The sequence below is a fragment of the Labeo rohita genome, chromosome 13 (genome assembly GCF_022985175.1).
Source record: "Labeo rohita strain BAU-BD-2019 chromosome 13, IGBB_LRoh.1.0, whole genome shotgun sequence".
NCBI classification, from domain to species: Eukaryota; Metazoa; Chordata; class Actinopteri; order Cypriniformes; family Cyprinidae; genus Labeo; species Labeo rohita.
In genome coordinates, this window is record NC_066881.1 from 27395930 (window position 1) to 27410818 (window position 14889).

At 36.8% G+C, this 14889-nt stretch overlaps 1 protein-coding gene across 2 annotated transcripts in view; it reads left to right on the top strand.

Annotated features, from left to right (window-relative positions):
• Positions 1 to 14187, top strand: part of fam135a (family with sequence similarity 135 member A) — a 28223-nt gene extending 14036 nt beyond the window's left edge. The window contains exons 8-22 of one of the 2 annotated variants that reach the window (XM_051125818.1): positions 1114 to 1240; positions 1764 to 1917; positions 3412 to 3489; positions 3886 to 3935; positions 4116 to 4274; positions 4453 to 4526; positions 4624 to 4778; positions 6022 to 7825; positions 8130 to 8290; positions 8392 to 8483; positions 10715 to 10812; positions 11719 to 11870; positions 11976 to 12086; positions 12166 to 12279; positions 12977 to 14187. In XM_051125818.1, the coding sequence (XP_050981775.1) occupies positions 1114 to 1240; positions 1764 to 1917; positions 3412 to 3489; positions 3886 to 3935; positions 4116 to 4274; positions 4453 to 4526; positions 4624 to 4778; positions 6022 to 7825; positions 8130 to 8290; positions 8392 to 8483; positions 10715 to 10812; positions 11719 to 11870; positions 11976 to 12086; positions 12166 to 12279; positions 12977 to 13182 (3535 nt within the window). In that variant the 3' untranslated portion in view covers positions 13183 to 14187. The remainder of the gene's footprint in view (positions 1 to 1113; positions 1241 to 1763; positions 1918 to 3411; positions 3490 to 3885; positions 3936 to 4115; positions 4275 to 4452; positions 4527 to 4623; positions 4779 to 6021; positions 7826 to 8129; positions 8291 to 8391; positions 8484 to 10714; positions 10813 to 11718; positions 11871 to 11975; positions 12087 to 12165; positions 12280 to 12976) is intronic. The other variant, XM_051125819.1, reaches the window with a different exon arrangement.
• Positions 14188 to 14889: the final 702 nt, after the last annotated feature.

The following is a 14889-nucleotide window of genomic DNA, read 5'->3' on the forward strand; positions in this document are numbered from 1 at the left end:
TTAAATGGTGGCTGTCATAAAAACTTGACACATTTATTCAAACTAGGGCTGTCAAACGATTCATTGCGATTAATTGCATACAAAATAAAAGTTTGAGTTTGCCTTATATATGTGTGTGTACTGTGTGTAATTATTATACATTCATGTGTATATTTAAAAATATTTACAAGTGTATGTATTTATTATAATTTTTATATATTTTCTATTATATATAAATAAAAATATTTTGTACATAAATAACATATTTCTCTTAAATATATACATTTATTTGTGTGCATTTATATATACATAATTACAGACAGTACATACATATTTATTAGGCAAACTCAAACTTTAATTTTGTATGCGATTAATCGCAATGAATCGCTTGACAGCCCTAATTCAAACATAAATGTAACACTGAAGAACAGTAAAAGCTGTAATAATTATGTTATATGTTGCATATATTTAGTAAATTGTGACCCTGGACCTCAAAACAAATCAAAACGTAGCACAGGTATATTTGTGGCAATAGCCAACAATACATTGTGTAGGTCAAAATGATCGATTTTTCTTTTATGCCAAAAATCAGCAGGATATTAGGTAAAGATCATGTCCCATGAAGATATTCCTACCGTAAATATATCAAAACTTAATTTTTGATTAGTAATATGCATTTCTAAGAACTTAATAAGGACAATCTTAATGCGATTTTCTTACTATTTTGAAATAAAATAATAAAACACTGACTGAGCAATTACACAAGACAGGATACGGATTTCGGTAAGTTATAATATTTCTTTAGCATACATTTGAATGCTGTAATTAAATGGACAGAATTTGAAATCTGAGACCGTGTTTCATATCAAAAGTAACAAAGCACAAAGCTTATTCAGATTTATTAGATGGGAGACGAGCGACAATGTTCCGTTTATTAGCTGAAAACAGGCTAGACTAATCGATTCTTGGGATTTAGGAATCTATATTGTTTCGTAAAAATGACAATGGATTAAAATCATGAATTTTTTTACCCAGCCCTATATTACAGTTTGGAAAAATATATGTTCAAAATGTGAACCTTATCAAAATAGAAATGTGTGTACTTTTTTTGACTGTCAGTGTTTGTCCTTTCAGTTTCCCACGGCCAGTCAAAAGCACCTGGCTAAATCGTAATGCTCCGGCACAGAGTAAAGACTCTCTCATCCCAACGCTGGAGTCTGTGGTGTTTGGCCCTACCTACGTGAAGCAGCTGTCACCGGATGTAAGAATACAAGCTTGCACACACACAAAAATATCCTTACTCAACCAAATCAACTCCTAATGTGCAAGAGAGATAAAATGTCTAGACGCTTCACGATTAGGTATTCATTTCACAGGTTTTATTGACATCAAATGCTCTTTTTTTAGCTAAATGACTACAATTTATTTTTCGTTTTATTCCAATTAGTCTAAAACGCTTTGCTGACATTGCCTTTGCAAAGCAAAGTAGAGGCAGTGATTTTCTCATATCATTGAGAGCTGTAGGTCTGTCTATAAATAGACATCATTATGTAACTGAAAGGCTTGAGCTGTTACTGTACGTGAGTGTGATTTTTACATTACAGAAATTCTTGAGACCCCAGTCACATTAAGATGTCATGTAGTTACCTAGTAAGGTCAAGAGTGCACTTTTATACCGTCACTGAATAGAAAACTTTTCTCAAATGTGAAAGATTGTATCACTAACGGGAATAAGGTATTAACAACGTTCAGTGATGCATCAAGTCCTCTTTCATGATTTGCAGGGCAAAACCTTCCTGGTATCGGATCAGTGCCTACAGCACGCCTTCAGCCTGCACCAGAACATGTGTGCCAGCTTGCTGCGGGCATATCAGGGCCTGTTCTGCTATTTAACCTCGCTGACCAAGAATCTTCCCGCATCTCAACGCATAGAGCTAGGTATGTAGTTCATCAGAGCTGAAAGAGTTGCTTCCAACCCGAGTTGGAGAACTGAAATGACTTATTTTAAAACATTATTACAGTGCACTTCAGTCTTTGACCCTGTATAAAGCATTTTTGTAGCTGATTGTCATTGTTTTGTTTTAATTTGATTTGAAAAGTATCATTTTAACCAAACTTTGATTACTAATGACTACTAATGAGTTTAATACAATACTGATCAAAAGTTTGGGGAGTATAAAACTATTATGCACTGTTATTCAGAAAGGATTTAACTGACAATAAATGACAAAAAAAAACATTTTAAATAAATATTTTAAATATTTGTCTTTATCAAATAAATCAAAGAATGTATTAAGGTTTCCACAAAAAAAAGCAGCACAAATGTTTTCAACATTGATTTAAAAAAAAAAAAGTTTCTCAAGCAGTAAATCAGCATATTAGAATGATTTCTGAAGAATCATGTAACACTGAAGACTGCAGTAATTACTGCTGAAAATTTGCCATCACAGGTACAAATCAAATTGGAAAAAATATTAAAATATTACATTTCACAATATTACAATTTTTACTTTATTTTGACCAAATAAATGCATAAGGTACTTAAAAAAAAAAAAAAAAATCCAGAACATTTCTAAAAAAAAACTCCCTTCAACTTAAACTTTTTTGAAGTTTATTTAGCAGGAATTTTTTATTTATGGAAAATATTTAGAAGATCTTATCAGGGAAAAAATAGTATTTTTTTATATATATATATATATATATATAATATATATAATTTTCTCTGCTGAACCCTTGGAAGCACCTTCAGAGACATTGGTTGATAACCCTGAGGCTAAAGGACAACTTTCTTCAGGGGTTTTTGAATCATTGCTCTATATCTATATATCTATATATATGTATGTATGTATGTATGTATGTATGTATGTATATTTTTGTAATTTATGTGATTAGATTACATTTAAACTTTTAGATATTAGTGTTTATTTTATATAAATTCTATAAAATATTAATTTTTGCTTATTGCCTTCCCCTGCTATCTGAATGTCTGCTTTTGTTGGACAGTATATGCCTTGGATCATTTGCTTTCACATATTAATAAGTATTTTTAAATCTCATCAGAGCCCATCAGATCACTAAGTACTTACTCACACTAATGCACACTCTCAATTGAATAACTATTTAGAGACTTAAAAAAAAAAAAAAAGCTGTTGTTGTATGCCTCTGTCTTCTTTCTTATGTATGTCTCAGCATGCGGATGCTTTTATCTCCCGTTTTTTGTGTGTTTGGGCCTCAGAACTAGTCAGAACTAATACGACTTTACCTCCGGAGCTTTCACTGTAAACCCTCACTCACTCAGTCAAAGCTAAACTACTCACCCCTTGCTGCTTCTGACAGTGACTTGCATGTATTTAAGGGTTCATTTTAAGCTCAAACCGCAAAAGGGGAGAGTGAGAGTTTTAAACGTGCCTATATGTGCAATCCCACCACTAGCCAAGCCCAGCATGCAGGTCCTTTATGAACGAGTTCTCAGAAGACCTTACCCTCCAGGCCAAAGGCACGTCTACATAGGTATGTCCCTCCAAACCGACCCTCAAAGTCGCTCCACATGCCTCTTGCCTTTCATTCGTGTCTTTTTTTAGCTTTCTTCCTTTCTTCCGTTCCCCCAAACTTGGACGTTTGTCAGTGGCAAGTGTCCTTCAGTGAGGGAGCTTTTAGCTCAACTTAGTCCTCTTTTCCTTCAGTAGTGTCTCAGATCTCAGGCTGACTTGGGATCAGTCTTATTGCTTGAACATTGCTGGTATTCTCTGTCCTCTTACTCCTCCTTCCTGTGCTGTTGATCCTCTAGATCCCTCTCATGTGCTGTCAATCACAGGCTCTTCAGACAGACCCTTCTCTCTCATTCACTCCATACTGCTAATGTAGGAAAAACATGTTCACTCTGCTTTCTTTTCTTTTTTTTTCCAGAGGAACTTGATGTGGAGGCCCGACTTAATGAGCTTTGTGAACAAGTCAAGGTATGTCAAGAGAAGTTAGTACCATTTAGTAATAATAAAAAATACAGAGCAGGATGTGTCCCAAACAAGTCAAGGTCTTTATAAACTTTATAGAACTTTATTAAAGGGTCTTGTTACCATCATTGATGGTGTTCTCCACACTTTTATATACATGGATATGTGTGTGTGTGATTTTTGCAGCAGAAGGCAGAGAGCCCAGATGAGTTGGCTGAACTGGTGAACATGAATTTGGCCCAGCTATGCTCTCTGCTTATGGCATTATGGGGAAATTTCCTGGAAGTGGTGTCCCTGAATGAGCGTGTCTCTGCGCTGTTGGCCCAGGAGCACCATACACTACGGGTGAGCTCTGATATGCATATTCTACTTGCATACTTTGAATGTGGTATGCATTGCATTTTTGTATTACATTCTGAAACATTTTGTAATGCAAAGAAGCTTGAAATTGAGGTTGCATAGTTAGAAGTGTTTGTGCATAGTATATTTCTGGGTTTACTTATGTTGCATTTACACTTTTTAGGTGCAAAGATTTGCAGAAGCTTTCTTTTGTCTTGAACACCCAAGACAGAGTGCACTGGCCTACCAGGAACTGCAGTATGTCTTAAAATATCTTTACTGCAATATAGTTATTTAGCACAAAGAGTAAATGTGAATTCTCATGATAATTCAAATGAACTACTTTATTCAACAGTGCGCACAGTCACCAACAGATGACCACAGCTATCAAGAACTCCTCCTACTTCTTGTCCTTGCCACCTCTTCCTGTTGAATGTGCTGATCTTGATGGGGATGTGAACTCCCTACCTATCATCTTTGAGGACAGATATTTGGAGTCAGTTACTGAAGGTATGTGTGGAGTAATGTGACTGGAAGTTTCTAGTAAATCTGAAGACATTGATTAGCTGGTTCAAATAAGTTTTATTAGAGTTATAGCCGAACTGTGCAGGACTTTGGCCCTCCAGGAGCAGAACTGGACACACCTGAACTAAATGTATTGACTATGTAGAAAAGGAACAAGACCTTTGAAATGTCAGATCCATATTGTGCCTGTTCATGCTGTCTTTAAGATAAACTATGTGTGGCATAGGGGATTTGTTATAAAAAGCTTAAAGGTTCAGACCCTTCAGAGAGCAATTCACCATTATTTTCTTAATCTCAGTTAGGGGTGTGCGATATATATCTACGATAATATTGTAAATTGTTGTTTAAACGCTATGCGATTTGACATATTAAGTATATAGTAAATACCAAACAAAAACACACCCAGAGAGTGCATGTATACATTGAGATGTGGATTAGACTACTGTGTGTGTGCATTTAGAGTTCACACTTTCACTTTGCGTTTTATTCTATTAAAATACATTTAGAATTCCCCCAAAATTCAAGATAAGGGGACAAAAAGACCCCATATAACTTTAATTTTAGATGATTTTAGGTTCATATTTAAAGTACGTTTTCCCTTTTCTCTCCAAATCATTTTAAATATTAGTATTTAACTTTTTTTTTTTCTTTTTTTTTTCCAAAAACATCAAAAACATTATTTATGCATTTGTAACTGTAGGTTAACTGCATTCATGTCATGCACTAAAACAATCTGTGTGCATGCATTTAAAATGCACTTCAGATGCAAATTCTGTGTCACCTATGCATTGCAAACACAAATTTTGATTTATTTTGATTGGTAACAGCCCTGTAGTGTCTTAGCATTTGAATATATTTATTAAATATAAGAATTTTACCCAAAAGAGATATGTAGACATTTAATTAGCCTAGAAAAAAATAGTAAAAATGCCTAAAAAGGTAAAAATATAGACAAAATTTAAACTTAAAAGTTAATTTCTGTTACTCATACAAACTAACCACTGCACAGCATATGAAGAATATCAAAACCTTTGGGAGTCAGCAAAATAACATGCTCAGCAAAATATAGTCTAATTATCGTAGTTGACAAAATTCCAGAAAATATTGAGATATCATATGTTTGTAATTATTGCACACCCCTGATCTCAGTTTGCACCATGGGAACAGTCCTTTTAGATAAATAGTCTGCTAAACAACTGCATTTGGGTTTTTTTTTTCTACCCTGAAGATCGTGATGGTCCATGGCTTGGTCTCCACAACACCAGGAGTGGCTCTGTGTCCACTAAAGCAGACAGGTCTAACTCAAAAGACTGTATTGCTAGTGGACTGGGAGGCTTCGGCCCGTACCCAGACAAGCAGCAAGCTGCCCTCAGCACAGCTTGGCCTGAGCAAAATGAGCCTCCCCTCAAATCCAAAGCCAAATCTATCAAGCTTAAGAAGAATGCCAAGACCGAAAATTCAAAGAAGCTGATCAGGCAGAGCTCGAAAGACTCCGTGGTCCTCACAGGCTACAAGAACTTGAAGGTTCCTCACGGTGAACCGACCACTAAGTCCAAAGAAGTTGACACTCAGTGCAATCCGAAATGTGAGCTAGATGATGCAGGCAAATACATCCACCAGAATGAAACTGCAACCACGCATTGTGCTCAGAATACTAAAGACTGCACCACGAGCGACATTCAAGGTAACGTCGGCATCCAGTGCGACAGCTTTTCCAATCTTTTGAGTTTGCAGATGCAGGCTAAGCCCCAGGCAGGTACTGGAGCAGAAGCCACGCAAAGCGCAGCTGCCAGAATTGATTCGACACATCCACCTGCTGGGCTCAGACATATTGATGTCAAACCGAGCGACAAGGACCCCTACCAGGGCGATAAGGTCACCATTCTTTTTCCGCACCACTCAGATCCAACCACCAAGAGGGATGTTCCAGAGATCACACAGACCGATTTCTCCGAGTTCAAGAGTCGAGTTGTGGACGGCGCCACGTTCGTCGGAGCTTGTGGAGCTGCGTTGAGAACCGATTGTGTTCCTCAAGCTTCCTCCAGGCTCTCAGACTCAGGAATCGAAAGCGAGCCCAGCTCTGCGACACAGTTAGCTCCAGTCTCTCCATCTCCTTTTGCTTCTACTAGCCTGGAGGCGCCTACAGAGCCGATTCTACAGAGCGCCCACCAGAGACCATCTCCACTTAGCCCTGCCTCCAGAGGAGCCACTGCACTGGAGGGTCTCAATTTAGAGAGCACCAGCGGCGTCAGTGGAGTTCAGTCTTCCCTCACCTCCATTAATTCACTCCCCTCAGATGATGAGGTCGAGACCGAGGTCACTAGCAGAAAGTCCAGCATCCTCGTGCAGGAACAGAGCCTCATATTTTCAGGAGAATCTCACAGCCTCCCGTTATCGAACTCTAAAGTTTTGGCTCAACAAAAAGCCTCCATCATTCATGGAGATGGGCTGCTGTCTCAGAATGAGGACTCTGCCATCCAACCTCGCTTTGAAACTAATGCTCCTGACAGGCCGACGGGATGTAATGAGACTGATCTTCCAGGTGGTGCAGCTTTGGGGCCAGAAGCTTCTAGTGAGCCTCAAACTACTGCCCAGTCCAGTACGTCGGTCACAAGCAGCACAGATCTGGTGAAAAAAGGTTTTGTGGAGAACTATTTCGGCTCGCGTTCCAGCACTGATATATCTGAGATCAGCCCATTGGAGACTGCAGCTGTAACGCTGGGGATTCAGACTTGCCCTAATGCTAATGACGAGGAAGACGAGGCGGAAGAGCAGGAGCATGAGATGATTGAGAACGGTTACTATGAGGAGACAGATGGGGTGGTTTATGTTAATGGACTCCCAGGGGAGGAAGGGAGGTGTGAGGATGGGGGAGCAGAGGGAAGGACACTTTTTTATGATCACCTGGGTTTGGAACAGCTCCAGGAAACCTACATCCCCGCAGCCAGCCTGCAGACACGGCCTCCTGGACCAGCACCAACCAGCAACGACCTATGCTGGTACAGGAGCGCCCCCACTAATCAGATGACAGCGTGAGTATTTATTTATTTTTTTCCCCTTCCCATTTGACATGCACCAGAAACAAAAAAATCAGAGGCTGAAGTGTTGCAGTAATTTAATGCAAGTTAATATATTAAATGTTACAACAATGATGGCAAATAACAGTTGTTTCACATTGCAAGTTTAGATTCTGTTTATACATTAGGATTTTTAGAAGTACATTTAAAGGAGCAGCATTAAAAGCAAGGAGTTCATGTTGCTTATGCATAATACTGCAGATTGTAGGTGCATAAACTAATACTTGATGGTAGGTTGTTTATCTGTTTGAATTTTTAGGTTTGCCCAAGCAAAAGAGGAGCTGAAGCAACTAAAGTTGCCAGGTTTCCTGTACAGCGAGGTGGCAGATTTGGCATCCACTGTGCCATATTTCAGCTTGGATGAGGATGAAAACGGTGATGAGGGCATACACCTAATAGTGTGTGTACATGGCCTGGATGGTAAGCAGTCACACTCTAAATGTCGGTAAATTCTATATTAAGTCCACACTTACAGATTCAGATGGATATTTTATTTTTTAATAAAAACTCTTTTTTTTAAGGTAACAGTGCAGATCTGCGTCTGGTGAAGACATATCTGGAGCTTGGTTTGCCTGGAGCTCGTATAGATTTCCTAATGTCAGAACGCAATCAGGTAAACTGCATAACAGTCCCATAAACAAGCAATGGGTTTGCGAACTTCCTAGAGTTAATAAATGAGACAGTCAAACCAAAATTGATTCAGACACCTTCAACATTTCTCACATTATCAGTTTATTTGGTATAGTTTAGAAAATGGTAATAAACTATGACAAGAACTCAGAGTTCAGGGTTGCCGCGGGTCCTTAAAAAGTCTTAAATTTAGTTTATCAAATTTAAGGTCATAAAAAGTCTTAAATTGTACAAGAAAGTCTTAATTATGATTAAGAGGTCTTAAATTTTAGGCACGGGAAGACCAGAATTGCGATACAGCTTAGTGTCATGATTAAACTTCAAAAGGCTATGATTTCGTTACATAAACATGAGCGCTGCACGTTCAAAGTCCAGTGCTGAGCTGCTTTGTGTACTGCCGTTACCGGGGAAACACATGTCTGCAGTTCCGAATGCGCCATCTGCTGCCAGAGATTGAATGTGCATTTTTAATAAGCCTGTTGTTTTGAGTAGAGTATTCTTACAATACAGGAGGCTGTAGTTTCAGGACCGCATTTCACCCTGTAATTTTTTTTTTTAATTATTTATTTATTTTATTTTATTTATTTGTCGTATGTATGCATTAACAGCTCATACTATTTATAGCAGTAGCTATTCAATATCTGTATATTATTTTTAAGAAAATACTAAATGCAGTTGTTTAATTATATACACTTAATTATTGTCCTAACCAGCTCCTAATCCTAAACTTACCCCTGGGTAACCCTCTTGAAATATTTAGTCTAATTTATTTCAGTATGTTCTAGATTTCTGTTCATTAGCTGCTGCGCTTCATGTCTGACGTGTGACCCACTTAACAAAGTGAAGTAAACGGTAAAACAATTGCCATACAAATTAGTGTGTTTATTAGTATTTCAATAAATTTAAAATAATTTGAATACAAATACTAATTTACTACATCCAGCAGCACAATGAACTGTTTTTTACAGTTAAATGGGCTAAATGGAGATTTCTGACACCCCTTTGAACACTCAAGTTTATGTGAGCTTTTACATTAAAAATAAGATGGCAAGATAAAAAAAAAATAGTAGTTTCAATGGATCTAGTCTTTGCGTCTGTTTGATATTTCTTTGTTGGAATATAATTGCTAGATGGCACTGTCCCAAAAAATAGGGTCCTAGAAATGTGGTCCTAGAACTGCAGCCTCTGGTATTGCAGGAACATAGTATTGGGGTTGTTTTTGTTCAGACCAAAGCGAAAAGCGACCCATGTTTTTACCCTGTAAACATGCAGAGCTGTAAATGTGAACTGGTGGATCATTAAGAAGATAATTCATCATAAAAATCTAAACACTAACATGTATTTGTATGTTTTTTTTTTAATTAATATAATAATTTATTAATGATAATTGTTTCAATTAATATAAGTAAAGTTTTGACTCTTCTTAAAAATTGATACTTTAAAGAAATGTGAAGTGTATCACTTTATACAACTTTTTGTTTTTGTGAAAAATCTGAACTGTAAATCAGTTTTCACAGTAGTTTAGTCATTTTACAGTTTAATATTTAACCACAGACATTGCCTTACCCTGCTCATATGGTATTAATTTTATTTGTGCAGGTCTTAAAAAAGGTCTTAAAAAGTCTTAAATTTGAGCTTAAAAATCCTGCAGCAACCCTGGAGTTAAACTGTGTCAGAACAAATTAATCTTGATAATGTCAGATAACATTGACAGAAAGGTATATAATGGATTACAATCAAACAAAAATTTAGACAGCTGTTAGTATGACAATATTTACACAACTATCAATATTTTGTTGACCAATTACCAAGCAGTGCTTAATTTGGTTCAGTCTGTGGTGTAAAAAAACACTTAAGCAAAACATGGTCAGGTCAAAGTATCCGAATAATTTTTGGTCCGAAATATTTATCAATTTTACTAGTCCACTGTATGAAGAATTTTTGGTTATAATATGTCACAGTTTACTTTATTTTATTATCCTCATTTACATAAATGAACTATAGTGTCCTGCACCCACTAGTAAAAAAATATCCAAAATTATATCTGGTGTCTGAATCATTTTTGGTTTGACTGATTATATTAATTAAAAAAAAAAAAGTACTTTTAAAAAAGTATATGTAAAATCACTAATTCAAAACAATCAACAGGCTTGAAAATAAATTCAAATGTGATATATTATGAAATATTAACTTTTTTTTTTATTATTATTCAAGAATGACACATTTGCTGATTTTGAATCCATGACTGACAGACTTTTGGATGAAATAGTGCAGTACATACAAATCTACAATCTCACAGTTTCCAAGATAAGGTAAGATCTTTTCCTCAAACTGAAATGTATGAGAAAGTAAAACTCCTATGTGACCCTGGACCACAAAGCCAGTGTTAAGGACAACAGAGCAATAGCCGAAAATACATTGTATGGGTCAAATTTATTGATTTTTCAGATATTAGGTATTATATAGGATCATGTTCCATTAAGATATTTTGTAAATTTCCTACCATAAATGTATCAAAACTTATTTGAGTAGTATTGTGCATTGCTAAGAACTTCAGTTGGACAAATTTAAAAGCTCAATTTTTTTTTTTTTTTCTTTTGCACCTTTAGTTTCCAGATATTCAAATAGTTGTATCTCGGCCAAATATTGTCCTATCCTAACAACATTCATCATACCATGATGTATGATGAATTCATACATCATATGATTCACCATACATCAATGGAAAGCTTATTTTAACAGCTTTCAGATGATATATAAATCCCAATTTCGAAAAATTGACCCTTATGACTCGTTTTGTGGTCCAGGGTAACATATGACAAAGCATCACAGTATTTTTAATGGGCCTGTCCAGTGTAACATTTTTTGTACTGTCAAGGAGCCATATTGATTGATTTTTGAAGACATTTGACACTTTTCTTTCTCTTTTAAGACTATGAGGTCTGAACGAGTGTGCATCATGGGTGCACATTCTGGCCTTATAGGGGGCGCACTTAAGCACCATTGTGCACCATAAATTGACAAATAATGTGAGAGGTTTATAATGAATTTTACTGATGTGCAAATGGAGGTCATTCCAGGTGTGCCATATTGCATTGGGCCTCTAACATAATTTTAATTTGACCTTGTTGATAGATCTGATTTAAAAAATATGATCTTTTCAAAGCTAAAACACATTTAGCCTTAGGATGACCGAATCACCATTCTGTCTTTCTCAGTTTTGTGGGTCATTCTCTGGGAAATCTGATCGTGCGCTCGGTGCTGACGAGGCCCAGGTTTAAGTGTTATCTCAGCAGACTGCACACTTTTCTATCTCTGTCTGGACCTCATCTTGGCACGCTCTACAACAGCTCAGCCCTCGTCAATACCGGTAACCCATCCTCATGGACTCAGCAGTTTTCTGAAGGCTGTAATTTATGAGCCATTCATTTTATAAACTGTTTTTAGGAACCACTGTCTTGTTTTTCTCTGTCAGGGTTGTGGTTTATGCAGAAGTGGAAGAAATCTGGCTCTCTGCTGCAGCTGACCTGTCGTGACCACTCTGACCCACGCCAGACCTTCCTCTATAAGCTAAGCAAGAAAGCAGGTGAGTGTGACGTTTTTTTGGTTACACCAAGATGTTAGTTTGGGTTTTCCTGTATACAAACTCTCAAACTCTGTTTTAGGTCTTCAGTTCTTTAAGAACGTGGTGCTGGTGGGGTCTCTTCAGGACCGATATGTCCCCTATCACTCTGCTCGAATCGAGATGTGCAAAACGGCCTTAAAGGACAAACAGACTGGTGAGAATTAAAGGCAGAGTTCACCCCCACTTTATTTCACCATATATTTACCCTGTCATTCCAAACCAATTGGCCTTTTTTTTTTTTTTTCTTTTTTTTTTTTTTTTTTTTTAAACCCAAAAATGAAAATGACCTCATCATATATTCACCCTCAAGCCACACTAGGTGTATATGACTGCTCTTTCAGATGAATAAAATTGGGGTTATATTTTTTAAATGTAATCGCTCTTTCAAGCTTTATAATGGCAGTGAATGGTGGTTGAGATTTTAAAGCTCAATAAAGTGTGTCCATACATCATAAAAAGTACTCCATATGGCTCCTGGGGTTAGAAAAAGCCTGGAAAGTTTTAAATATGGATATTTTTCTTACACAAACACATCAGTTCGCTTCAGAAGGCCTTTTTTCGACTCCCCGGAGCCATGTGGAGTACTTTTTATGATGGATGGATGCACCTTATTGGACATTAAAATCTCAACAGCCATTCACTCCTATTTTAAAGTTTGGAACAGCCAGGACATTTTTTTAATATAACTCCAGTTGTATTTTTGGGTTGAACTATTTCTTTAATACTATTACTTAGCAAGGATGAAGATCTTAGGGACAACGTCCAAGCTTTTAGGATCGTTTTACTGCTTCTAACAACATATTGCTCCCCTTTTGCTGGTTCTTTCTCTCTCCATCTTCTTGTGTGATCAGGTCCAGTGTATGCAGAGATGATCGAGAACCTTTTACTCCCTGTGCTTCAGAACAAAGACTGTAACCTGGTGCGTTACGATGTCATCCACGCGCTGCCCAACACCGCCAACTCCCTGATTGGCCGGGCAGCCCACATCGCCGTCCTGGACTCTGAGATTTTCCTGGAAAAGTTCTTCCTGGTGGCAGGGCTCAAGTTTTTTCAGTAGCCTTGCTAGATCGGAAGCGAATACCTCACTGCAAATGGACGTTTTTCTGGTTATTTTTTTCCCTCACGGTTTTAGGTATGCTTTTGGAGGTAAAGCGAAATATATCAGTGTTATTTTTGTTGTTGATTTTGTTTCTATTTAGTCTGTTGTGAATGTGGAATTTATCGTTTTTATTTTTCTACTGCCATTTTTTTAAGTACTTTTAATGCTCTGTTCATTATTAAGAAAATCAAACCTCCTTGTGGTATTTTTTTTTTTTTTTTTTTTTTTTTTCAGTGTTATTTATGTACAATGTTCATTTTTACCATTTTCATTTAACAATTCATTCTATTAAACTATCTTATGCTGAACTGGAAATGTAGCTGCTAAAAGAGAATGAACTATTTATTCGGGGTGGAAATCCAGGTCATCTACATGGTAAAAGCATGTTCACTTGAACATTTTGGTATCTAGGGTTGGCTTGCATTGGAACTGCATAAAACATATTTTCTATTAAGAAATTGCCATTTGACTACACATTTTTTACAATTTTTTTTTTTTTATTATAACGTCAAAGGCTTCCTGAACCTAGACGAACGTGATTGTAGCTGAAACGAAGCAGCCTTGGACCGCGTGTTGGTTTTATACAATGTCTCTGGTGCCCATTGCATTCTCATGCACAGTCTCGACCCAGCCTGGTGTTGGGTGGAGAAAACACACGCTTAGCATGTTAGTATTTTTTTTATTATTATTACAGGGGATACAGGTGACTAATTAACAACGGGCCAGGTGTGTGGGCTAGACGGTTAGTCAGTTTAAAAAAACAGCACAAATACTAGTAATCAGATCACATAGTTGTGGGAACGTATTTATGTTCGGTTTCCTATGGAGGAGTTCATTGACGCTTGTGTGCAAAAAAAACTTTAAATAGAACATTGGAATTTTTTGTTTTTGTTAAAATGGTTTTGTAACATGGACTACACATTTCATTAAATGTATTCGCAATAAATATTTTTTTGTCCTCTCTCTCTTTTTCTTTGAATCCACTTTATTCTTTAATGCAGAACTAATCCTTTGGGTGAGACTTCCGGTTCATTAGCCACTTTAGGAAAGTAAGGAGAAGAATAACAACATGCTGTAAACAGTAAAACTGTTTGCACTACAAACCAGTGTGTTTGTAATTAAGATAAAACATTAAATAATGTGGTAAGACACCAATTTGCAATATCAAGCAGCAAAACCATCTGTTTTCTACAGCTAAAAATAGCTAGATGCGGATGAGACCGGAAGCCACACCCATAACATTTACAAATTTATTTTTGGTGTTGGGTGGAGAAAATTTATTTTTGAGTCTTGCCTCATAAATAAGGCGGATAGTAGTATTGGGAAGTTCGGATCTTTTTACCGATTCGGACCTTTGAGTCTCGTTCAGCAAAATGAACGAATCTTTTTTCGAGTCATTTTGTTCATTTTAGCAAAATATAATTAAAATGTTACGTGTTACTTCACTAACACATCTACTGATTACACAAACGTTGATCACACTACAAACAAGACTAAACTATAATGTTATAAGAAACAAAAGAATATTTCATTGTTTACCTGGGTCTTTAGTTTATGATTAGCTCACCTTACCTCATATCTGACAAGTTTTCGGGTTTGAGTCGTTCGTTCATCACGTGACAGCCCCATAAGCTTAACTCAGTGGTTCCCAAACTGGGGGGGCGC